General features: G+C 44.0%; 1 protein-coding gene across 1 annotated transcript in view; it reads left to right on the top strand.

The window, feature by feature from the left end:
• The window catches only part of fbrsl1 (fibrosin-like 1), a 502,878-nt gene that overhangs the window by 441,043 nt on the left and 35,752 nt on the right, over positions 1-26,083 (top strand). The window contains 1 exon segment of the mRNA XM_064936970.1: positions 6,328-6,376. Within this exon segment, the coding sequence (XP_064793042.1) occupies positions 6,328-6,376 (49 nt within the window).

Raw genomic sequence — 26,083 nt, 5'->3', positions numbered from 1 at the left:
CACCCAGACCCAACCCAGCACCCAGACCCAACCCAGACCCGACCCAGCACCCAGACCCGACCCAGCACCCAGACCCGACCCAGCATCCAGACCCAACCCAGCCCCGACCCAGACCCGACCCAGCACCCAGACCCGACCCAGCACCCAGACCCGACCCAGCACCCAGACCCGATCCAGCGCCCGTGTTCACTTGACAAGCTTAATTTCTCCTGTGCCATATTTTCAAACAGGCCCTCCAGGGCAGCCAGTGATTCAGGCGGGCGGGCGAGCGGTGAGGCTTGGTACTGGAGCGTTTAATGTGGAGTGCTGGCTAACAAAGAACATAGTGTTGTAGCTGCCTGGTTCTGGGAGAATGGAGGAGAGCAATGCAGAACACTTTCTCTCCTTTCCACTCCTCTCCACAAACAGGGTGGAATGGAACACCACAACACTGCTACTGAAGCTAACCATTCACTTCTATCTCTTCCTTCCACTGAAAGTGCACCGTACCCATACAGTACCATACTGTACCCATAGAGTACCATACTGTACCATACAGTACCCATACAGTACCCATGCAGTACCATACAGCACCCATACAGTACCATACTGTACCATACAGTACCCATGCAGTACCATACTGTACCCATAGAGTACCATACTGTACCATACAGTACCCATGCAGTACCATACAGCACTCATACAGTACCATACAGTACCCATACAGTACCATACCATACCCATACAGTACCCATACGGTACCATACAATAGCATACAGTACCATACAGTAGCATACAGTAGCATACAGTAACATACTGTACCATACAGTACCCATACAGTAGCATACAGTAATATACTGTACCATACGGTACCCATACAGTAGCATACAGTAACATACTGTATCATACAGTACCCATACAGTACCATACAGTATCATACAGTAACATATTGTACCATACAGTACCATACCGTACCCATACAATACCATACAGTACCATACAGTACCCATACAGTAGCATACAGTACCATACAGTAGCATACAATAACATACAGTACCATACAGTAACATACTGTACCATACAGTAGCATACAGTAACATACAGTAGCATACAGTAGTATACAGTACCATACAGTAACATAATGTACCATACAGTAACATACTGCACCATACAGTAGCATACAGTAACATACAGTAGCATACAGTACCATACAGTAGCATACAGTAACATAATGTACCATACAGTAACATACTGTACCATACAGTAGCATACAGTAACATACTGTGCCATACAGTAGCATACAGTATCATACAGTAGAATTCAGTAGCATACAATAACATACTGTACCATACAGTAACATACTGTACCATGCAGTAGCATACAGTAACATACTGTACCATACAGTAACATACTGTGCCATACAGTAGCATACAGTACCATACAGTAGAATTCAATAGCATACAGTAACATAATGTACCATACAGTAACATACTGTACCATACAGTACCATACAGTAACATACTGTGCCATACAGTAACATACAGTACCATACAGTAGCATACAGTAACATACTGTGCCATACAGTAACGTACAGTAACATACAGTAACATACAGTACCATACAGTAGCATACAGTAACATAATGTACCATACAGTAACTTACTGTACCATACAGTAGCATGCAGTAACATACTGTGCTATACAGTACCATACAGTAGCATACAGTAGCATACAGTAACATAATGTACCATACAGTAACATACAGTACCATACAGTAACATACTGTGTCATACAGTAACGTAGAGTAACATACAGTAACATACAGTAGCATACAGTACCATACAGTAGCATACAGTAACATAATGTACCATACAGTAACATACTGTACCATACAGTAGCATACAATAACATACTGTGCCATACAGTAACGTACAGTAACATACAGTAACATACAGTACCATACAGTAGCATACAGTAACATAATGTACCATACAGTAACATACTGTGCCATACAGTACCATACAGTACCATACAGTAGAATTCAGTAGCATACAGTAACATACTATACATTGAGTGGAAGTTAAAGCGTTAGAGTTATTAGAGCACTTTGTAGGCTGGAGGAGCACTGTTATAGTTGATATTAGAGGAGAGGGTGTCTCTAGTTTAGTGTTCAGTAAAGGCAGTAGCAGTATCTAGATTGGGAGGTCTTAGAAGAAGGTTCTCTGTATCTCTCTTATTCACTAGCATTGTTTTACAAATACTGAACAAAAATATAAATGCAAAATGCAACAATTTCAACAATTATATTATAAGGAAATCAGCCAATTTAAATAAATAAAAAAAGGCCCTAATCTATGGATTTCACATGAATGGGTGGGGGCTCAGCCATGGGTGGGCCTGGGAGGGCATAGGCCTACACACTTGGCAGCCAGGCCCAGACAGTCAGAATGAGTTTTTCCCCACAAAAGGGCTTTATTACAGACAGAAATACTCCTCAGTTTCATCAGCTGTCCGGGTGGCTGGTCTCAGACAATCCTGCAGGTGAAGAAGCCAGATGTGGAGGTCCTGGGCTGGGTTGTGAGGCCAGTTGGAGGCAACTTGTGGTAGAGAAATTAACAATAAATTATTTGGCAACAGCATGCCAATTGCACGCTCCCTCAAAATTTGAGACATCTATGGCATTTTGTTGTGACAAACTGCACATTTTAAAGTTGCTTTTTATCGTCCCCAGAACAAGGTGCACCTATGTAATGAGCATGTAGTTTAATCAGCTTCTTGATATGCCACACCTATCAGGTGGATGGATTATTTTGGCAAAGGAGAAATGCTCACTAACAGGTATGTAAACAAATTAGTGCACAACATTTGAGAGAAATTAGCTTTTTTTTGCGTACGGAACATTTCTGGGATCTTTTATTTCAGCTCATGAAACATGGGACCAACACTTTACATGTTGCGTTTATATTTTTGTTCAGTGTATTTTCCCTTTGTGCAGCGTAAACTACAATGATGACAGTTAAGGACACTGGGACTCAATGGCTTTAGCATATGGTCAGTTTTAACTGTCCCAGCAGGGAGGAAGAGGCGAGGAGGGGAAATGGTGATTTACACCAAGTGTATATAGACTTACATCATAGGATGAGGAAGATGATCAGTGTTAAAGCTACAATATGTAACTTTTTGGCAACCCAGCCAAATACACATAGAAATATGAGTTAGATCTTTCATTCTCGTTGAACGCATGTCTGTTCTATGTGCTCTTTTTCTATGCTTCCCGTTTTGTTTTTGCATCTTTTACTTTTGGTTTTGTACACCAGCTTCAAACAGCTGAAAATACTATATTTTTGGTTATTTCACAGCGGTTTAGATGGTACAATGATTCTCTACACAAAGACTGCTTGTTTTGTCACATAAAGTGAAATTAGGCAAACTATTAGAATTTTGGCAGCCAAGAAATGGCAGAGCAATTTCTGCATAGTGCATCTTTTATTATGATCTATTAAATGCATACTTTTGTCACCTTCTCTCACATTAGCAGGTTGTCTCTGGTCGGTTAACGACTCCAGAACTGTGTTTAAAAGTTTTGTGTCTCACCGGCCGGTGCAATGTGTATTTTTGTTCAAATAAGAAGGTGTTTTCTGTTTCTGTAGAGGTTTTTGTGTCTCGCCGGCCAGTGCAATGTGTATTTTTGTTCAAATAAGAAGGTGTTTTCTGTTTCTGTAGAGGTTTTTGTGTCTCGCCGGCCAGTGCAATGTGTATTTTTGTTCAAATAAGAAGGTGTTTTCTGTTTCTGTAGAGGTTTGCCAGAATCTACACATACAACTGACCAGGGAGGAAAAAGCTACCCGTGTTTAGTCTACAAGTCTCTTGCTGTCACTTCATAGTCAGATGCCTGTTTCTGTTTTCACTTTGTCTCTGGCCCTTACTCACAGTGTCAAATGTGCCCTACTCTCAGGAGGGACTCGACCTTAAACAGCTTTTCTCAACTGAACAATTATAAGGATTTAAGTGATAATAGTGATTAATGCAGAGTTGGATAAAACAAATATTTCATTAACATTTTCTTATAAAATCATGTTTTGAAGACGTAATGATTCTATATGAAAATGTAAATAAAATACATTTTATGAACACATTATTATAGTGTGGCTTCAACTATTATTATTTTTTTTTAGATTTATAATTTACGCTTTACATTGAGTAGCATTAGCTTGGTGTGGCTGTCATTGTGTCGTGTTGTGTGTATGGTCTTTATACATTCTCTGCTCCTGCTCAGATCCTGCAGAGGCTGAGCCACTATACGGTACTACCCCCTTCTCTTTCTCCTCTCCGTTCCTCTCTTTCTCCTCTCCTTTCCTCCCTTTCTCCTCTCTGTTCCACTCTTTCTCCTCTCCTTTCCTCTCTTTCCTGCTCCTCTCTTTCTCCTCTCCTCTCTTTCTCCGCTCCTCTCTTTCTCCTCTCCTCTCTTTCTCCGCTCCTCTCTTTCTCCTCTCCTCTCTTTCTCCGCTCCTCTCTTTCTCCTCTCCTCTCTTTATCCTCTCCTCTCTTTCTCCTCTCCTCTCTTTCTCCACTCCTCTCTTTCTCCGCTCCCCTCTTTCTCCTCTCCTCTCTTTCTCTGCTCCTCTCTTTCTCCTCTCCTCTCTTTCTCCACTCCTCTCTTTCTCCTCTCTTTCTCCTCTCCTCTCTTTCTCTGCTCCTCTCTTTCTCCCCTCCTCTGTTTCTCTGCTCCTCTGTTTCTCCGCTCCTCTCTTTCTCCGCTCCTCTCTTTCTCCGCTCCTCTCTTTCTCCTCTCTTTCTCTGCTCCTCTCTTTCTCCGCTCCTCTCTTTCTCCTCTCCTCTCTTTCTCCGCTCTTCTCTTTCTCTGCTCCTCTCTTTCTCCTCTCTTTTTCTGCTCCTCTCTTTCTCTGCTCCTCTCTTTCTCTGCTCCTCTCTTTCTCCGCTCCTCTCTTTCTCCTCTCTCTTTCTCCTCTCCTCTTTCTCCTCTCCTCTCTTTCTCTTTCTCCTATCTTTCTCCTCTCCTCTCTTTCTCCTCTCCTCTCTTTCTCCTCTCCTCTCTTTCTCTGCTCCTCTCTTTCTCCTCTCCTCTCTTTCTCCTCTCTTTCTCCTCTCCTCTTTCTCTTTCTCCTCTCTTTCTCCTCTCCTCTCTTTCTCTGCTCCTCTCTTTCTCCTTTCCTCTCTTTCTCTGCTCCTCTCTTTCTCCGCTCCTCTCTTTCTCCTCTCCTCTCCTCTTTCTCCTCTCCTCTCTTTCTCCTCTCCTCTCTTTCTCTGCTCCTCTCTTTCTCCTTTCCTCTCTTTCGCTGCTACTCTCTTTCTCCGCTCCTCTCTTTCTCTGCTCCTCTCTTTCTCTGCTCCTCTCTTTCTCCTCTCCTCTCTTTCTCCTCTCCTTTCCTCTCTTTCTCCGCTCCTCTCTTTCTCTGCTCCTCTCTTTCTCTGCTCCTCTCTTTCTCTGCTCCGCTCTTTCTCTGCTCCTCTCTTTCTCTGCTCCTCTCTTTCTCTGCTCCTCTCTTTCTCCTCTCCTCTCTTTCTCCTCTCCTCTCTTTCTCAGCTCCTCTCTTTCTCTGCTCCTCTCTTTCTCCGCTCCTCTCTTTCTCCGCTCTTCTCTTTCTCTGCTCCTCTCTTTCTCCACTCCTCTTTTTCTCCTCTCCTCTCTTTCTCTGCTCTTCTCTTTCTCCACTCCTCTCTTTCTCCTCTCCTCTCTTTCTCTGCTCCTCTCTTTCTCCACTCCTCTCTTTCTCCTTTTCTTCCTCCTTTCTCCTCTCCTCTCATCTCCTTTCCTTTGCTGTCCTCTCCTCTCCTTTGCTGTCCTCTCCTCTCTGACAACCTCCTGTGCTGTGAGTGTTACTGGGCTGGCTGGCTTTCAGGTGGCACAACAGTGCCCCCTAATGTTACCTTGTCTCTGTCTGGACAGAGAGCTCAGCTCTGCTCAGAGAGAAGGATGTGGTAAGAATAAGGAAGTCAGTAAGGTGCAGAGAACGGGCTGCTTCTCAACAAGGCAGATTGAACACAAGTCAAGGAGTCACTGTGTTGGATGTGCATGAGTGATGTAGGGTACAGTAGCTGTATTGGGCCTGAGACTTGTGTTCATATACATAGGTTACAGTAGATCATTGGAAATATGTCTGTTAGCCACTTAGGTGGATCCAATTCAATATAACGAGTGTGTCTGTAAACATTACATTATTTTTACTGATGTTTTTGAAGGATCCAATCCCTTCCTATATAGTGCCATGAGTGCAATGCAGTTTGTCACGTTCTCTAGGTGTCCCATGTATGGAAACTACCAATGTCTTCCACAGAGGTCATCCATCTTACCAGACTATTAATGTTTATCCTTCCTCTTGTCTTCCAGGTATCTGAAGTAGGATCCGAGAAACTCTTCACCCCCACTACACCCGAAGGTAAGATGTTGGTTACTATATTCACACTACATTTGGATGGGCAAAACAAACCATTCTCCCCTGTGTAGTCCACCATCATCCCTGTAGGTGACACGTCAATGAATATCAAGACAGTTTATTACATACCATTTATGTTTTCTGATTCTGAATTGATTGAGGACAAACCAGAACAGCTATATTTGCATATTTTCTTGCCTGGATGTGGAACTGTATTGGGACACCCAACCAAAGGCCTACGTATCTCCCCTTCCCACACCAATATTCAAGCTCATTAGAGTGGATTTGCAGGCTCTTTGCCACATGCTTCCAATCCACAAATGGGAACGTTCCCCAGGCTATACAAGACTTCTGACAGCAGGCTTGGCAGTAATGGCCGACAGGACAGAGGAGGGGGGAGGGCACTGAGCTTCTCAGTCAAGATAAACACAGGTCCTCTGGGAGGGAGTGGGCGAGGGGGAGGAGGGTAGGCGGGGGGAGTGCTGCACCTCGTCTCAGGTTGAATGGGGAGACATGTGGAGGGAAGGTGTGGGGTGAAGAACGGGATGGTAGGAGGCCAGAGAGGTCAGGGCAGTCCCCTGGCTGATGAAGGATAGCAGCATGTAGCTCATGTCATGTCCCCCCAGGGCAGGAACCAGACCCATTAACAGATGCAGCATGACAGCTATTTCTGTAAAATGGGGCAATTTTCTGGAGGAGAGAGCGAGGCTAGCTTGCCTTGGATAGAGTAGGTCCCAGCCTGTGTTATGCCTGAACACAAACCGTACAGAAAGACTCAGAAGGACCACTCCAGACATTACAGTGATGAGGTCATCATTTTTATAACAACCAGGATACATTACGTGTCTAGGCCTATTTATTTAGTGTCTCCACTGTTGTCAATTTAGTGTCTCCACTGTTGTCATTGAAGATTGTTGTTGTAAGCCTAGGTGTTGTTTCACACACACACACACACACACACACACACACACACACACACACACACACACACACACACACACACACACACACACACACACATATATATATATATATACATATATATATATATATATATATATATATATATATATATATATATATATATATATATATATATATATATATATATATATATATATATATATATATATATTGTCGTGATGTTGTATTAGTTAATGTGACGACTGTTGCTCATCGAATGAAAAAAGGTTTCTAATTGCGTGATTAACTGAATCAAGCAATTATTAACTCATTAACTTGGGGAACCATGGGAAAATTTGTTTTATTGAGGTTCTATTTCCCAAATTAATTCAAAGAATATCAGAATATCGATTTTACAACAACAGCTAATTATTCAGTTACCTCTACAGTCTCGTTCTGAACGTCGCATAATCCGTGAATCTGCACGGACCCGGGTCTCACCAATGAGTTCGTACCACACCAATCTTAGTTGAGTATTTATTTACTGGAAAACTAAAATGATGATAAAAGATATACATACAGAAAAACACATTCCAGGCTATTGATTATGGCGCGTCTTACCCAAAATGGGGATTTAAAAGAGAGAGAAAAAGAGAAAGTACACGAGAGAAATATACATTTGGGTGAATTTGTCAGCTATGCTTATTCTAACCCTAGCCTTGCCCCAAGCTGCCGCTCTTATGGGTCAGAATATAATGATGTAATTACGTGGGGAAGGTCTCCGTGGGTTCTCTGCGTGGACCGTTCAGGCTAATCAATGACGCACTTCTCTGGCGCGCCTTTCTGGTCGTCCTCACGATGTCAGTGTCCTTTTGGCTTAGGAGTCTGTTCCCTCGCCCTTGCTCTGGAAGGGCTCTTCTGAGGACAGACAGCTCTGTAGCTCAGAGCTCACAGCGTAGGAATGAAACGGTGTAGATACCACGATTCGATGGGGAGTGGAGGCTAGGGGGTTCGACTCGAATTCACCCGCTTAGACACAGTTACTCATCCGTAGCTTGGGTAGAAAAAGATTTCTTTGTCTTCAAACTTGTGTTGCTTTTTGGGTTCGTTGACTTTTTAGATCTCGGCTGCAGCTTGGGTCACTTAGTCTTATCTGTAAATTCATCACACACAGGTTTTATACCCTCGGGTCAGAAGTGGGCGTAATCGCCTTTAGGGCAATTCTATGTGCGTACCAAGTTATTTACTCAAATCCAATTTTAGACAACTAACAACTAACACATTTCATCTTTACCAAAACATTCTCTTTGATTTGGACATTTTCCATACAACGTACAATGTATAAACATCAAACATATACTAGGTAAACTGTTGACGTTACAATGTTTTCGTAATAACGTCATCTATTAACCTTTAATAACAAAACAATAATGACATACATTTTCATATTCCATCTATCGTCATGACCACCATTGTGGCTGACGGAAACCATTGTTCCAAAGTCCCTTTATTTCATGTTTAATGTTCCGAGGCTGGTTCTCCATAGTAACAGGACAAAAGGAATTTGTCTGTGGCCTGAGATTTACCAGGGGCGTGAGGGGTCATAAAACCCCCACATCTTCAGACCCCTAGATCTCTCCTCCTCTGTTGGGGTTGAGAGATACTCTGTAGGTTTGTGGTCTCCTGTAACCTGACCTGATCAGGACAGTCATGACAATATATATACTGTATATACACACACACACACACACACACACACACACACACACACACACACACACACACACACACACACACGCACACATGTTGACTCTCTTCCCCATCCAAACGGGAAAGGGCCTAGCTGTGTCAGTGGGCAGCGAGTCTTGGTGAAATCCTGCTAATGTGAGTCCCATCCCATGACCCATGCACATCAGGCTGGCCCAGAGATTAGGACTGGACAATTACAGATAGATCCGAGCAATCCCATCAGAGCTTGTTTGTCACAGCTGGGATCAACACCAATGTGTGTGAGTGAGTGTGCGAGTGTGTGAGTGTGTGAGTGAGTGAGTGAGTGAGTGTGTGAGAGTGAGAGAGTGTGTGAGTGTGTGAGAGAGTCAGACACCAGCAACAAGAAGGGCACCGGATTAGGATGAAATGGAAAAGCCAGAGAGATGGTTCTGTCTGGATCATCCGATTAAGTGATGAGTGAGAAGTTATTATCATGCTCGTTGCTACCATTACACGTTGTTGTTTTGTACTGTAACATATCCTAGTTTTAGGTCTTCTGTGTGTGTGGTTCATACGTGTGTGTGAGTGAGTATAAGTGTGTGTATGGGTTAGCCAGGCCTGTGTATAGAATGCAGAGCAGCCTGAGGACTGTTGTCCTCTAGTTCACCATACAGAATATCTATGTGACCCATTACCAGTCTATTACCAGTCTATCTCTAGACCAATCTACACCCTCTCTCCACTCAGCCTCTGATCATTGGGACTGCACAGCTATTGGCTCCAAGAGATTGGATGCACTTACACACACACACACACACAGACATACACACACACACACACACACACACACACACACACACACACACAGTTGGTATAGCACTGAAAGTGCTAATGAGCATGTCACGCCCTGACCTTAGAGAGCCTTTTTGTGTCTCTATTTTGGTTTGGTCAGGGTGTGATTTGGGTGGGCATTCTTTGTTCTTTATTTCTTCTTTTCTGGCCGAGTGTGGTTCCCAATCAGAGGCAGCTGTCTATCGTTGTCTCTGATTGGGGCTGCAGGGTAGCCTAGTGGTTGGAGTGTTGGACTACTAACCAAAAGTTCAAATCCCCGAGCTGACAAGGTACAAATCTGTCGTTCTGCCCCTGAACAGGCAGTTAACCCACTGTTCCTAGGCCGTCATTGACAATAAGAATTTGTTCTTAACTGACTTGCCTAGTTAAATAAAGGTAAAAAAAATAATAATAATTAGGCAGCCCTTTCTCTCCTCCTGTGTGGGATCTTGTTCTTTGTTTGTGTGCAGGTAGTTTGCACAACGAAGCTGTTCCGTCGTTGTAATTTGTATTGTTTTGTCTTTTCTAAAGTTTCACTTCGTTAATAAATTATGTGGAACTCAAAGAACGCTGTGCCTTGGTCTCATCCTTCCGCAACACCCGTTACAGGGCAGGTCTACTTCTTCCCTCGTATTAGTCATTAGAGGAGAGGTATTATCACCAAATTGATGGAATGGTTTAGGACTATTAGAAGACTGGACAGTCCAACATAGTAATCAAATCAAATGTAATTTGCCACATACTCCAAACACAACAGGTGTAGACTGTACTGTGAAATGCTTACTTACAAGCCCTTTCCCAACAAAGCAGAATTAAAAAGTAAGAACAATTTGCAAAGGGGAAAAAGGAATGAGTAAAACAATAAAATAACAATAACGAGGTTATATACAAGGAGTACCGATACTGAGTCAATGTGCAGTGGTACGAGGTCGTTGAGGTCATTTAGGTAATATGTAAATGTAGGTAGGGGTCGAAGTGACTAGGCAGTCAGGATAGACGATAAACAGAGAAGCAGCAGCGTATGTGAAGAGTGTGAAAGTGTGTCACTGTGGTGTCAGTGTGTGTGTGTGCATAAGTATGCATAGAGCCAGTGAAAAAGTGGGTCAATGCAAATAGTCCAGGTAGCCATTTCATTACCTGTTCAGCGCTCTTATGGTTTGGGGGTAGAAGCTGTTCAGACTTGACACTCCGGTACCGCTTGCCATGCGGTATCAGAGAGAACAGTCTATGACTTGGATGGCTGGTCTTTGAAAAATTTGAGGACCTTCATCTGACAGTGATGTACTGGGTCGTACGCACTACCCTCAGTAGCGCCCTATGGTTGGAGGCCAAGCAGTTGCCATACCAAGCTGTGATGCAGCCAGTCAAGATGCTCTTTCTTGATGCTACCCATCTCGGTACCGGGATAATTGTCATCAGCAACCGCTGAATAGCATAGCGCCACAGTCAAATAAAATTACTAAAAAATATTCATATTCATGAAATCACAAGTGCAATATTGCAAAACACAGCTTAGCTGTGACTAGGGTGGGCATTCTATGTCCTTTTTTCTATGTTTTGTATTTCTATGTCTTTGCCTGGTATGGTTCTCAATCAGTGACAGCTGTCTATAGTTGTCTCTGATTGAGAACCATACTTAGGTACCCTTTTCCCCCCACCTGTTTTGTGGGAAGTTAACTTTGTCTTTGTTCAGGGCACATAGCCCCAAGCTTCACGGTTTGGTTCATGTTCTTCATTTGTCGGCGTCATTTTGAATAAAGAAATAATGTACGCTTACCATGCTGCACCTTGGTCCAGCTAGGTCACGAAAATCAGAAAAGCAATCAAAAAAAATCGTTTACCTTTGATGATCTTTGGATGTTTTCACTCACGAGTCTCCCAGTTACACAACAAATGTTCCTTTTGTTCCATAAAGATTATTTTTATACCCAAAATACCGATGTTTGTTTGTCGCGTTATGTTCAGAAATCCACAGGAAAGAGCGGTCATGACAAAGCAGTATATTCCAAATAATATCCATAATGTCCACTGAAACATGTCAAACGTTTTTTATAATCAATCCTCAAGTTGTTTTTAAAATATATATTCGATAATATATCAACCGAGTGTGTAGCTTTTTCAATAACAGTGGGAGAAACAATGGCCGCTTTACTCAGTTGCGCAAAACTCACTCTGAGAGCCCCCACCTATCCACTTACGCAATGTGATCCTTCACGCTCACTTTTCAAAATAAAAGCCTGAAGCTATGTCTAAAGACTGTTGACACCTTAGGGAAGCCATAGAAAATGAATCTGGTTGATATCCCTTTAAATGGAGGATAGGCATGCATAGGAACACAGAGGTTTCAAAATAAGAGGCACTTCCTGATTGGATTTTCCTCGGGCATTCGCCTGCAATATCAGTTCTGTTATACTCACAGACAATATTTCTACAGTTTTGGAAACTTTAGAGTGTTTCCTATCCTAATCTGACAATGATATGCATATTCTAGTTTCTGGGGCTGAGAAATAGGCAGTTTCAAATGGGTACGTTTTTTAGCCAAAATAACAAAAATACTGCCCCCTACACGCAAAAGGTTAATGGTGCAGCTGTATACATTTTTGAGGATTTGAGGGCTCGTGCCAAATCTTTTCAGCCTCCTGAAGAAGAATATGTGTTGTTGTGCCCTCTTCACATTGGTGTGTTTGGACCATGATAGACCATTAGTGATGTGGAGACAGAGGAACTCAACCCACTCCACTACAGCCCGGCTGATGTGAATGGGGGCGTGCTCGTCCCTCCATTTCCTGTAGTCCACAATCAGCTCATTTGTCTCGTTGACGTTGAGGGAGAGGTTGTTGTCCTGGCACCACACTGCCAGGTCCTCTGACCTCCTCTGTATAGGCTGTCTCATCGTCGTTGGTGATCAGGCCTACCAGCGTTGTATTTGGTCCTGGGAGTTGTTCAGTCCCAGTGTCCTTAGCTTAATGGTGAGCTTGAAGAGTACTATGGTGTTGAGCGCTGAGTTGTAGTCAATGAACAGCATTCTCACGTAGGTGTTCCTTTTGTCCAGATGGGAAATGGCAATGTGGAGTGCAATAGAGATGACATCATCTGTGGATCTGTTGGGAGTGGGTCCAGGGTGTCTGGGATGAGGGTGTTGATGTGAAAAGCACTTCATGGCTACAGATGTGAGTGCTATGGTGCAATAGTCATTTAGACAGTTTACCTTAGCGTTTTTGGGACAATGGTGGTCTGCATGAAACATGTAGGTATTACAGACTGGGTCAGGGAGAGTTTGAAAATGCCTGTGAAGACACTTGCCAGCTGGTCAGTGCATGCTCTGAGTATGTGTCCTGGTAATCCTTCTGGCTATGCGGCCTTGTGAATATTAACCTGTTTAAAGGTCTTACATTGGCTACGGAGAGCGTGATCACACAGTCGTCCAGAACTGCTGGTGCTCTTATGCATGGTTCGGCTTTGCTTGCCCGTCACACAGGTTGGTGGCACCTTAATTGGGGAGGACGGCTCCTGGTAATGGCTGGAGCTGAATGAGTGGAATGGTATCAAATACATCAAACATATATAGTTTCCATGTGTTAGATTCCATTCGCTCCGTTCCAGCCATTATAATGAGCCGTCCTCTGATCAGCAGCCTCCACTGTATACAGGACGGATGTTACCTAACTATCAGAGTTGTTTCTCTTTAGCTTCGTTGTGAACTTCCTGAGAATTATTGATTTCCTGTAGGTTGGTGTGTTCAAGGAGAAACTGTGTGAAGTCTTAAAGTCTTCTGCGGAGCTTTGGGACGTTGCATTTTTTGAAAGAGATCTGGTTGCAGTTCAGAGTTGACTTTTTTCAGTTCTTGGAAGGCGAATAAAAAGCTAAATGTAGCAGCTGAGCACATATGGGTCCTGCCACCAAGAAAGGATAAACATACTTTGTGGGTTCTTATGAAACTCAAGCAGAGCTCCTTTTGAAAGGGAGTGACTTACCACCTACCTACCAGAGACTGGAAACACGAGACCCTAGTGAGAGGAAATGTCTGAGAGGATAGCATTCCCACTCTCTCACTCTCACTTTCTCTCACTTTCTCTCTCACTTTCTCTCTCACTCTCTCACTTTCTCTCACTCGCTCTCTCTGTGCCTGGGAGTCAATTTTGTTGTGTCTCCCGGGGTTTTCCGGTGAGTGTCTCGACAAACCTATTTTGGTCCTTGAGGCAAACCTGGGGCATCTTGGGATAGGTGGGGGAGAAAGACTGGTGAAAACCCATTTCTGAAGTGGATTTGTGCCCTTGTAATCCTGATTAATTTTGACCTGTTGTGCTCATTTTAAACAACACATTACAGTAAGCGTGAACACAGCGAGCTCCAGGCGAAACCAGAAGCTTAGCGGCTTTGGGAGGCTTATGAACAGCAGATGGCATTTTAAGCTGGACTTAATAAATTGTTTCCATTAAACTTACCGGCCCACACATACTGGATTAGGCGAGCGGAACAAAGGAAGGAGGAGTGTGAGCAGAAGGAAAAAACACAATTGCCACCACCACACACGATTGACTCACCTTTTAACTCTCATTGTGGCCACGGTCAAAGGTGGGACAAGTCTTAGGCTACTACTGCTAGAGTCACAGAGGTGGACGCCACTGTAATTGGATGTAGGGATGAACTCATCAAGAATGTCAGAGAGTATTTTTCTTAATTGATGCGAGGGTAAACAAATAAACAAATGGATAAACCCTTTAGCTTCTCCTGTGGAGGATTTAGCCTTGTTTATCCTTACCTGTTAATATATAAACACCATATAACACAATGTGGAATTCAGAATAGCTCTCAGTATCTTTTGTATTCTTCATATCCTGAATTCTCAGTACCATTGTTGAGAATCCATTCCTTGCAGGGCTGAAGGATGAATACACCCCCTCCCCTCCTCCTAAGAGCTCATGGTAGCTCTCTAAGCTCTCATTATGTGCTACACGGCCTAGGGTCCCCGCGTCGAATCGCTAATCAAGCGGCCTGTCTGCACTGCAGCTCTGCCTGACTCAATAGGTGCCGAGTGCCCTTTGTTCCTGAAGGCTGCTGTTTGCTGCATGTCAATAGCAGGGCTATGGCTTCAGCTCTACTGGCTGGGTATACTCCACACACACAGCCTTCAGGATTATAGGATGGAGTCAGTTATAACTCCTGCGTACACAAAGGAAAATATAGAGAGGGGAGAGGAGAAGAGGTGGTGTGGGTCAGGGGCAGGGGAACCAGCAGATGAGAGTGTGTAATGAATCAGGCGGCTCTCCACTGGCCAGGTCATTGTGATGTATAGCTAACCTCAGCGCTGTGGCGGCACAGTGTGGGTTTTCACCATTAAATAATGAATAGAGGTTGACCCTTTGACCAGCTAATCAGCTTTGCAGGATGTTGAGTCTGAGTGGAGGAGTGGAGCGGGTGGGGAGGGAGAGAGAGAGAGTGACGGACTGGGTTGGGCAGAGCTGGGCTAGGGGGGCAGTGCTGAGCTAGCTGGAGGGGCTCAGCTTGGCTGGGGGCTGACAGGACGTGTAGTAGCGAGAACACAGGGAGGGCTGCAGGGGCTTTCTGTAGCCTACACAGGCAGATTAGAGGGCTGTATAAAAAGCAACCGTCACTGGGGAGGATTCTAAGCCTGGTAAACCTTACTGCGGTACCTACTCAGATTGGTTTGGCGAAGCGCAGCTCACTGGAAATGCTTTCTCTATCAGGGCCTGACGGCCTGTATTGTCAGAGCACTTATGTCTGGGCCTTATGCACACAGGCCACAGACAGACACTAATGTATGTGTGCTGTGTCATGGGGAGCTGGGTCACTCCAGAAGATCCATCCTGCTGCTGGATGTTCCGCCCATAGAATAGAATGATTATATTTCTATGGTTCCACCATTACTGTTATCCCCACACTACCACCTCTGTGGTTATTGTCAAGCCTGCGCTAAAGCTCATTTGTTTTCCTGATTCAATTTACATGTTTTAACAGGAGTAAATCCTTTCAGAATACCCAAGCCCTTAATATGTTTCTCCCTCCCTGTGCTGTCTGTCGTGTTCTCAACGCCAGCCGGGGGAAAACAAACAGTGGGAAAACAAACAATGGGAAAACCAAACAGTGGGGAAACCAAACAGTGGGAAAACCAAACAGTGGGAAAACAAACAGTGGGAAAACCAAACAGTGGGAAAACCAAACAGTGGGAAAACCAAACAGTGGGAAAACCAAACAGTGGGAAAACCAAACAGTGGGAAAACTAAACAGTGGGAAAACCAAACAGTGGGAAAAACAAACAGTGGGAAAAACAAACAGTGGGAAAAACAAACAGTGGGAAAACCAAACAGTGGGAAAACCAAACAGTGGGAAAACCAAACAGTGGGAAAACCAAACAGTGGGAAAATCAAACAGTGGGAAATCCAAACAGTGGGGAAAGCAAACAGTGGGAAAACCAAACAGTGGGAAAACCAAACAGTGGGAAAACCAAACAGTGGGAAAATCAAACAGTGGGAAAACCAAACAGTGGGAAAACCAAACAGTGGGAAAACCAAACAGTGGGAAAAACAAACAGTGGGAAAAACAAACAGTGGGAAAAACAAACAGTGGGAAAACCAAACAGTGGGAAAACCAAACAGTGGGAAAACCAAACAGTGGGAAAACCAAACAGTGGGAAAATCAAACAGTGGGAAATCCAAACAGTGGGGAAAGCAAACAGTGGGAAAAACAAACAGTGGGAAAACCAAACAGTGGGAAAACCAAACAGTGGGAAAACTAAACAGTGGGAAAACTAAACAATGGGAAAACCAACAGTGGGAAAACCAAACAGTGGGAAAAACAAACAGTGGGAAAACAAACAGTGGGAAAACCAAACAGTGGGAAAACCAAACAGTGGGAAAAACAAACAATGGGAAAAACAAACAGTGGGAAAAACAAACGGTGGGAAAACCAAACGGTGGGAAAACCAAACAGTGGGGAAACTAAACAGTGGGAAAACCAAACAGTGGGAAAACCAAACAGTGGGGAAACCAAACAGTGGGAAAAACAAACAGTGGGAAAACTAAACAGTGGGAAAACCAGAAAGTGGGAAAACTAAACAGTGGGAAAACCAAACAGTGGGAAAACCAAACAGTGGGAAAACCAAACAGTGGGAAAACCAAACAGTGGGAAAACAAACAATGGGAAAACCAAACAGTGGGAAAACAAACAATGGGAAAACCAAACAGTGGGAAAACAAACAGTGGGAAAACCAAACAGTGGGAAAACCAAACAGTGGGAAAACCAAACAGTGGGAAAACCAAACAATGGGAAAACCAAACAGTGGGAAAACAAACAGTGGGAAAACCAAACAATGGGAAAAACAAACAGTGGGAAAAACAAACAGTGGGAAAACCAAACAGTGGGAAAACCAAACAGTGGGAAAACCAAACAGTGGGGAAACTAAACAGTGGGAAAACCAAACAGTGGGAAAACCAAACAGTGGGAAAACCAAACAGTGGGGAAACCAAACAGTGGGAAAAACAAACAGTGGGAAAACTAAACAGTGGGAAAACTAAACAGTGGGAAAACCAAACAGTGGGAAAACCAAACAGTGGGAAAACTAAACAATGGGAAAACCAACGGTGGGAAAAACAAACAGTGGGGAAACTAAACAGTGGGGAAACTAAACAGTGGGAAAACTAAACAGTGGGAAAACCAAACAGTGGGAAAACCAAACAGTGGGAAAACCAAACAGTGGGAAAACCAAACAGTGGGAAAACAAACAATGGGAAAACCAAACAGTGGGAAAACAAACAGTGGGAAAACCAAACAGTGGGAAAACCAAACAGTGGGAAAACCAAACAGTGGGAAAACCAAACAGTGGGAAAACAAACAGTGGGAAAACCAAACGGTGGGAAAACCAAACAGTGGGAAAACCAAACAGTGGGAAAACCAACCAGGTGGAAACCAAACAGTGGGAAAAACAAACAGTGGGAAAACTAAACAGTGGGAAAACTAAACAGTGGGAAAACAAACAGTGGGAAAACCAAACAGTGGGAAAACCAAAGCGTGTTTTAGTTTGTTTCTTTATTAATCCTCTCAGTTATTATTGTTCATGATTATAGGAGAGCTTATGAGCTGCGTGATGTTTTTGGAGAAAGCATGTGTTATTGATGCTCCTTTTATTGATAGTACTAATGGTGTTTGTGCAGTAGTCTCTGTCAGAGAGATGAAAATAAATAGAGGGAGCGCTGCGAAGATAAGACGCGTGTTTAATTATTAATTGAGCCATTACTGAGAGAGATTGCCTTTTTTTGATTTAAGGCAGGAAGCTGGCTTCAGGGAGAGAAAAAGCTATTACAGAATTCCCAGCCTGCAATGCAGCTGTCCATCGCTCTGCCAATGCACTAGTGGAAACCTACACCCTGTTAAGCGGCCTTATTCCATAAATTCTTCTTCTTCAATATTTATAGCATTTAACATTACAATGACATTGTCATGTTCTATTTATAGAGAGCGGTAGGGAGGTCGGCGTGCCGACGGGACTAAGCCACAGCACCTTCCTGGTCGCTCTTCTGCTCTGGAAATCAAGGGATTTGCTAGGTTTATATTACAGTTCAGGAAATGATGTCAGACCACAACATACTACATTTGTCCTGTGTTTTTCTTCTTCTTCTAAATATGCTCTCTTTTTTTTCAAAGTCAATTTTCCAAGACAGAAACGCAAATTGATTCAGTCAATTCAATTCAGTCTTTTCTAGAAGGGCAATTAGTTCCCTTGTATTGTCAATGCTGATATGTCACACAATCCCTGAGTGGTTTGCTAGTTGCCCCTTTCATAGGGACTATTAGTTCATTAGACAACTGCTTCCTCTGTGCAAGACCTCGCTCTTTATGAAATATTAACTTAGCTCCAATGTAGAATTACACTGTGTTGAGTGGGGACTTTACGTCTGAACATTGGCCCAGACCAGATATTTTAGCAATTTCAGCTGGAGCGTGTTCAGTAGGCATGAAACGGATAAACAATGGTCCGAAACAGAGTGAAACCAGAAGGCTCTATCTTCACTTGTCCAATACGAAATGCTTGTTTTTGGTTTCCCTTGCAAAAAGTTTATTAATACAATACAACTCTAGACAAGAGCTACGTTTTAAAATGTTTTGTTACCTTGTGCCCTAACGATCACAACCCAGTTATAGTAGCATCCTTTGAAGTCATGCCAGTGCAGTGCCAGTCTTCCTGTCCTTAAAGGGCACTGCCAGGCTTTCAGGAAACCCAACACCTGTCCATCATCCTTATCACCGGCTGTCGTCCATGTCAGTGCCAGTGGGTGGTGCAGGGCTGTTGTGACAGAGAGTGGGATTGTAGTTGAAGGCTTTGTGATTAGGCCTCTCTCTGTGCAGCTGTCTCACTGGTTCATTGACTGAGTATGGATCCAGCTATAGTGCTGCTGGAGAGACGGCACTAAACAGCTAAGGGAACAATAAGGGAGCAAACATCTAATGGAGCAAATTACTAAGAAGTCCCTTGTGACCGTCACAGCTCTTTTCTGGGAGGTGGTTTATGAGGGCTGTGTCTGATCATGCTGCTGCATAGCATATTGTTCAATATTATTTTATTCATTTATCATCTCAGCTGTGCTTCCTATTTCAATACAGAGTGATGGGATAGTGAATATGAGGTTTACTACATCCTCATACTCTTTATCTAGTCTCTGAAGCATAAAAACTGTTTAGTGCCTAACCACCGAGCAGCCTGAGCAGCAGAGGCAGACAGTGCCTCCTCCTCCTCCACTCAGAAAGAACAGAAGAGGGTGAGTTGTTTCAGTGGCCATCTGAGGACTGCTTGGCTCTATCAGCCATTCCCCCGGCTAGCCGAAGACACCGTCCGGGGGTCAGGGTTAAATGATAAACTGCAGCACGGCCCTCCCGTCTTTATTTTCCGAGTGTGTGATTCTCATCACCTTTACACCTCCCATGTGTAAACTTCTGCCATCAGCAGCGCTGCGCAACAAATCAGCAAAACAGAGGCAGACTTGCTGCAGCTGTGACCTCGTGGTGACACTTTCTTACACCTCGGCTGACATTTCTATTTGTGGACACTTCACATCACGACCACGCTCGGATGAGCCCGCCGCACACCACGGTACTGAAGCAATAAGGCACGCTCGATGAGGAAACGCGAAGCAGGCCCATTTAATAAATGATCTGCTCATGTTTGCAAGACAAGAGGGTGAGATATTGTTTAATATAACGTTTGTTAGCTAACGTTTTCTCTGCGGCAGCTGGCCACACACTTTGAGCAGAGAGAGTGTGGCTGGCTAATATTGGGGATGAACTCCTTTGTCCTCCCTCAGCAGCTGAGAGTATAGACAGGACATAGAGATAGTAGAAACAACCCAGCCCAACACTACTTAGCTATGGTCTTCCACTGCCCCGGGCCTCTAGCTTCTTTACACTCTCTACACTCATAGAAAAAAGGGTTCCAAAAGGGTTCTTTGGCTGTCCCCATAGGAGAACCCTTTTTGGTTCCAGGTAGAACCCTCTGTATAAAGGGTTCTACATGGAACTCAAAATAGTTCTACCTGGAACCAAAATGGTTCTACCTGGAACCAAAAAGGGTTCATCATAGGGTTCTCCTTTGAGGACAGCAAAATAACCCTTTTAGGTTCTAGAAAGCACCTTTATTTCTAAGAGTGTAACTATCTCACTGTGGCATGGCTAGGCTGTGCCATCAAAGGGTTCCTGATGATGGAAAGGCTCATTTGGAGATAATCTGCTCTCCCCTGCAGCCATCTTGTGAGGCATAAGACCACTCCGTCACATAGACAGAACACTCTCATCTCCATGGAAATGAGCCACCAACAGCACGGCAGCTTCCATTTTTTCCGTGACCGTTTCAGTAGGGGGCTGTGGCACCACTCATCTGAACCCAGTATAATAATCTCCTTCTCCAAGAGAAAGACAATCAGCTGCAGCATAGGCAGAGGTATTTGCGTTGTTTTGGTTGGGAAATGCATGATGGTTATCTTATCTCTAAAGCTAGTCAGCCTTGAATGTAATGTAATGTGTGTGTGTGTGTGTGTGTGTGTGTGTGTGTGTGCGTGTGTGCGTGCGTGCGTGCGTGCGTGCGTGCGTGCGTGCGTGTCAACTCTTTCGTCCTAGCTCCAGTTGTTGTGTGAGTGTTTTCAGCTGCTGTGTTTTGTTTGAAGAAGATCCCAGCTGTGTGCTTTTAGCACATCTGCATTGTTCATTCAGAGCCAATATTGTTTGCAGATGAGGCTGTAACTTTCATTAACATAGTCAGATAGTAGGTGATTGTAGCCAAACAGGATAATGTACAATCACTGGCAGAGGACAGTCGGCAGTTGAGATGGATATTACTAACATGCTTGTAATGGATTTGACGTTTTGGGAAGCAGTTCACACATGCTTAGAAAGAGTAGAAACCCGTAGCCAAGAACAGGATGGACATAAAAGGGTTTAAATTCCATGACAGGGAGGAAAACATCCATACTCCATACGCTGACGGAGGGGGCATGCCAGAAGGATGCTGTGTGAGATGAGAGTCCACGCTAGGGAAGCATGAGTCCAAGCAAACAGAAATATCAGCCGTGGCATAGGAAGTATTTTCATAAGAGTCGGGTGGTCCACTTCTGGTGTTTGTACAGTACACTAGCTCTCCATCATGTGGCGACATAAAGTTAGTGTATGTGTTGCTGTCAGTGCTCACTTTAAGACAGAGCCTCTCTGTCTGCTACCTCACAGCAGGCTGAGACTACAGACTACAGCATTCTCTGCTCCAAAGAGCACCACACATGTAGGGTTAGTAGTGATAGACCCCGGTAATTAGCCCTGAACTCAACACATGACCAAATGAGTAATGAGATATGCACCACTGAGGAGAGTTGTGCTCAAATCAAACTTCATATTTTACCCCCGCATGGCCTTGCCAGCGTTATTAATCGCTCTCCATGTTTTGTTAAGAGAGACAAGCGGTAATTGGTTCAGACACGGGGTCTGCTGTTTGGCTGTTGGTTTTGGCTACCGCTGGTATTCCCCATTCTGCGGTTCTGGGCCCGGTCGGCTCTGACTGGCCCACTAATGGCTGCTCACTCTAATGCCCTATTCAGACACCCAGAGAAGCAACTAGAGAGCCTGTTATTCTAGTGCTGCTGTGGAGAGGAGGAAGCAGCAGGACTGAGAGACCAGTGCTGTTTGCTTTGGGTAGAAATGGAGGAGAGTAGAGACAGAGTTCTACATCACCTAGGGAGCACTGAGCACCAGTTATCACTACATAGGTCAACTATTTTACACAGACACACATGCCTTACAAATAGATGTAATGGTCTTGAGATAGTTGGATGCTTTTTGGTTTCTTTACAAAGGACTTCATCCAGATGTGCGGTATGGCCAGCCTAAGGTTTGGAGTGGGTGTGTTGACTGAGTGATAGACTAAGTGGATGCAGTGTTGTGCTGGGGAGCACAGGAGGCCCTACAGGAGGCCCTGTAAACCAGCTGTAGTATAGTGCTGTGTGTTAACAGTATTATCAGCATAAGCCCACTGTAACGCCAGGCTAATCTTGGATCAGGTGCGTCAGAAACAGAGGTAGAGGGGTCAGGGTCTTCAGAGAGGATGAGCCGTCTGTGCCTCAACCCCTTTAAAGCTAATAAAATACACTTGAGACACTTTTAGCACAAGCATTTACACACAATCAACTCAGAGAGAGAGATACCTCAATCTGGTTTTTGTCTTTCCCATCCAGAGGTTTAAGACAGCATGCAGATGCTACAGGTACTGTGAAATCATCATCAGATAATAGTCAAGTATTTGATTTGTTCTACTTCAGCTTGCCGTGTGTAACAGTGAGCCAGAAGCTCCTCCAGTTGTTTAGACCGGTTTCATCTCCTGAATCAGAGTCCAATTTCTCCCTTGGCTCCAAATCCCCCAGCCGTCACACCTTCTCCTTCTCTGTGCTCAAAACAAATCAATTATTCTCTGCACGTAGAGCAGTAAAGTGAAATGCTACAGCTCATATCAGTTTTGAAACTGACTAACATGGCTACTCTGGTGCTGCCGAGTGTTGGCCCAGTTCCTCAGGCGCTGTCAGCACAAAGTGTGTGTGTGTGTGTGTGTGTGTGTGTGTGTGTGTGTGTGTGTGTCAGTGATGAGAGCAGACAGAGTTGTGTGTCCTGCAGCAGGGAGTCAGCCCACAATAGCCCCACAGCTCATGGGCTTGTCTCCATTAGTTTTCTTGACATGACTTCCTGCCCTCTGCTCCCTCTCTCCTCTCCTCTGCCTTATTAACTTCCCCTCTCTCTCTCCCTCCCTTCTTCCCTCCTTCCTTTCCTCTCTCCCTCTGAATGCGTGTTTATGGCTCTCTCTCTCCCTCTTGCTCTTCATGGCAGCACTCTAATCAAGAATGATGGATTGGGTGCTAGGAGGCACTGGGAGTGTTTGCTAACCTGATACACCAGCGTATTCTCACCCCTTTTGTTGTCTGTGTGGAGGACATGAGGGATCCCAAACAGTGGAGGAGGCTTTGTGTGTCTTTCTAGTTCAGCTCTGCATGAGAACTAGTCTAAACATCTGCACCTTAGTCTTATAACTACATGGAGGGAAAAGGGTATTTGATCCCCGCTGATTTAGTACGTTTGCCCACTGACAAAGAAATGATCCGTCTATAGTTTTAATGGTAGTTTATTTGAACAGTGAGAGACTACTTAAGTCAATTACTTATTTCCCTCATTAAAATGCAAATCAATTTATAACATTTTTGACATGTTTTCTGGATTGTTTTGTTGTTATTCTGTCTCTCACTGTTCAAATAAACCTACCATTAAAATTATAGACATATCATTTCTTTGTGTGCCTCTCTGTGTGCCATTTACAAACGTTCCCTCCTTCACTGTCTTCAACTCTGACTAATGAAGTGGAGCTATTTTCTATTTTCTGCTGAGATTTACTCATTTTGAATGTATGGCAATTAGAGGAGGAAAATGGCATTTCTCTCTCTCTCTCTCTCTCTCTCTCTCTCTCTCTCTCTCTCTCTCTCTCTCTTACTCACTCACTCACTCACTCACTCTCTCTCTCTCTCTCTCTCTCTCTCTCTCTCTCTCTCTCTCTCTCTCTCTCTCACTCACTCACTCACTCACCACTCACCACCACTCACCACCACCACCACCACCACCACTCACTCACTCACTCACTCACTCACTCACTCACTCACTCACTCTCTCGCTCTCTCATCTTCAACAGCTGTCCCGTCTCCATCTGCAGCACTAGCCTAATGGTTAAGCACCCCAGGAGCAGCTTAGCACTGGTTACACTGAACATAGTCCTCCTATAGGCAAGTTGATATCTATAGAGAAACAGCCCTCCAACCCCCCCTACCCTGGTCTGGTAGATAGTGTTGTTGCTAGCAGTACTGTTCCTCTTGTAGGGGATGAACAACAGTGGGTGTATTTATCATGGAAACTCATATTTAACAGACTCCTAGTGGTTTTATCTGAATCAATAAAAGTGCATTCTTCTTATTCTGTTTGGTCCATTACAAACTGTATATATTTCATTTCCTTTCATTACCCATTAATCCTTGAATCATTCATTTTGTCTCAGGCATTGTATGTGTCCTGTGCACAAGCCCATCCAATAGGCATATGTCAATCTTTTGCATTTAGGAACTAGGCCTATCTGTTTCTGTGAGCATATATTTACTCTGAAAAACTGTGATTTATAGGCTAGTCTTTGTGATTCTTGGATGAGTGCGATGTGAGACATCTGTGTGGAATTTCAATTGGAAGCAGGAATGCATTGGTGAAGGGTAGACCATTGACAAGCTCTAATGAATACATACTGTATGTATTCAGGCAGCAATCTAAAGCCTTTGATCATTGGAGACCGTAGAGACTCGAAGGCTGGGCATGCAATAACACCAAGGTAAAACATGGAAACATTACAGAAACATGCAACAGTTGATGGATGATCTCATTCTAACTGATGACATTGTTCTTGTTGTTGAAAAAAAACTATGTTTTGTTGTTGTTATAAAAGCAACATTTTTAATCATTTGGATTAAACAGGTGGGAATCTACATCAATATCTTGACTAAAACCCACAGTCCAATTCAAAGCGAATTGACACAATTATCTTGAAAGCACTTGACGAAACACAATCTAGCAGAAAATATTTATCCTACCCCTTCATGGTTCTGAACGGCTATGGCCGCAAACGACAAAACATTGAAAACCTTGACAAATAGTGAAGAGCTGTCAACCTCCCAATTGTTGCTTTGCTTTTGGGGTCGAGAGGGGAGAACAGTGAGGCTATATATTGAAATAGATATCAGAGTGGAGAAGACAAGTACACAGGCTCTTTCAGCTCCCTGTCATGCCACTTGGGATCTGTTGAAGGATTTTCATTCAGCCATTTCCTTCCATTGAGAAGTAATCAGTCACTGAAAGATAATACTATATCCACTTAGTGACATGTGGGCTCATTGCAGGTTCATTCTTGAACTGGTGTGGTGGAGTACCTTTATTTACATTTTCAAATCCCCAGAAAAAAAGCATATCCTAAAAACACATCTCTGCTGAGACCTGAAGCTTGGAGGTCTTGTTTTCCTGTCCTGTTTTCCCCTCTTTTCTGTGTGGTATGTAAACCAGCTGCTGGTCTCAATAAAGCATGCTGTCCTGCAGGGCAACAAAGCAGTATTGTTGAGATTGCTAAGGCATTATGCAAGCCTAAGTAAAGCTTCCACACAGCTAAAGAATTACAGCCCACACTGAGCTTTGTGGTGCCCTGTCGAGACTCTGAAAAGGTCTTGAAGGTATCGGAGAGGAAAGGCGGGGAGGCTTGGTTGGTTCATTGGTTGGTTTTCTCTCTCCACTGCTCCATGATGGGGAACAGGAGTCCAGAGCCTTTATTAGAAGTGGCAGGCGTTGTCTCCAGTCATCTAGGTAATTGCAGCGCTGCGTCCTCTCCTGTAATCAATCGAGACAGCTGCCGCCACTGCGTTCGAGTCCAGTAGGCGAGCGTGTCGTGCTAATTAATGGATTGATAAGGCTAGTGCGCTCAGCTCCACGCCGCACCGCACATCACAACTTCCTGAGATTTCCTTGAAGTTCATAGATGTTTCTCCCGCTGTCTGTCTGTCCACACAGTCCCCAGGGCAACTGCCATGGTCAGGGGTCAACAACGGTGAAAGGGGTCACATTCCAGACTGCAGGGTGGCCTGTGTGTGTCAGAGGAGCCATTAGACTTGAGCTTTATGTTGAAAGGCTGAAAGATGTCATCCGCCCTCTTTT

Source organism: Oncorhynchus masou, chromosome 25 (assembly GCF_036934945.1).
Source record: "Oncorhynchus masou masou isolate Uvic2021 chromosome 25, UVic_Omas_1.1, whole genome shotgun sequence".
Classification (NCBI taxonomy): Eukaryota; Metazoa; Chordata; class Actinopteri; order Salmoniformes; family Salmonidae; genus Oncorhynchus; species Oncorhynchus masou.
Note: the sequence above shows the minus strand (reverse complement) of the source record. Positions and strands in the feature narration are given on the sequence as shown.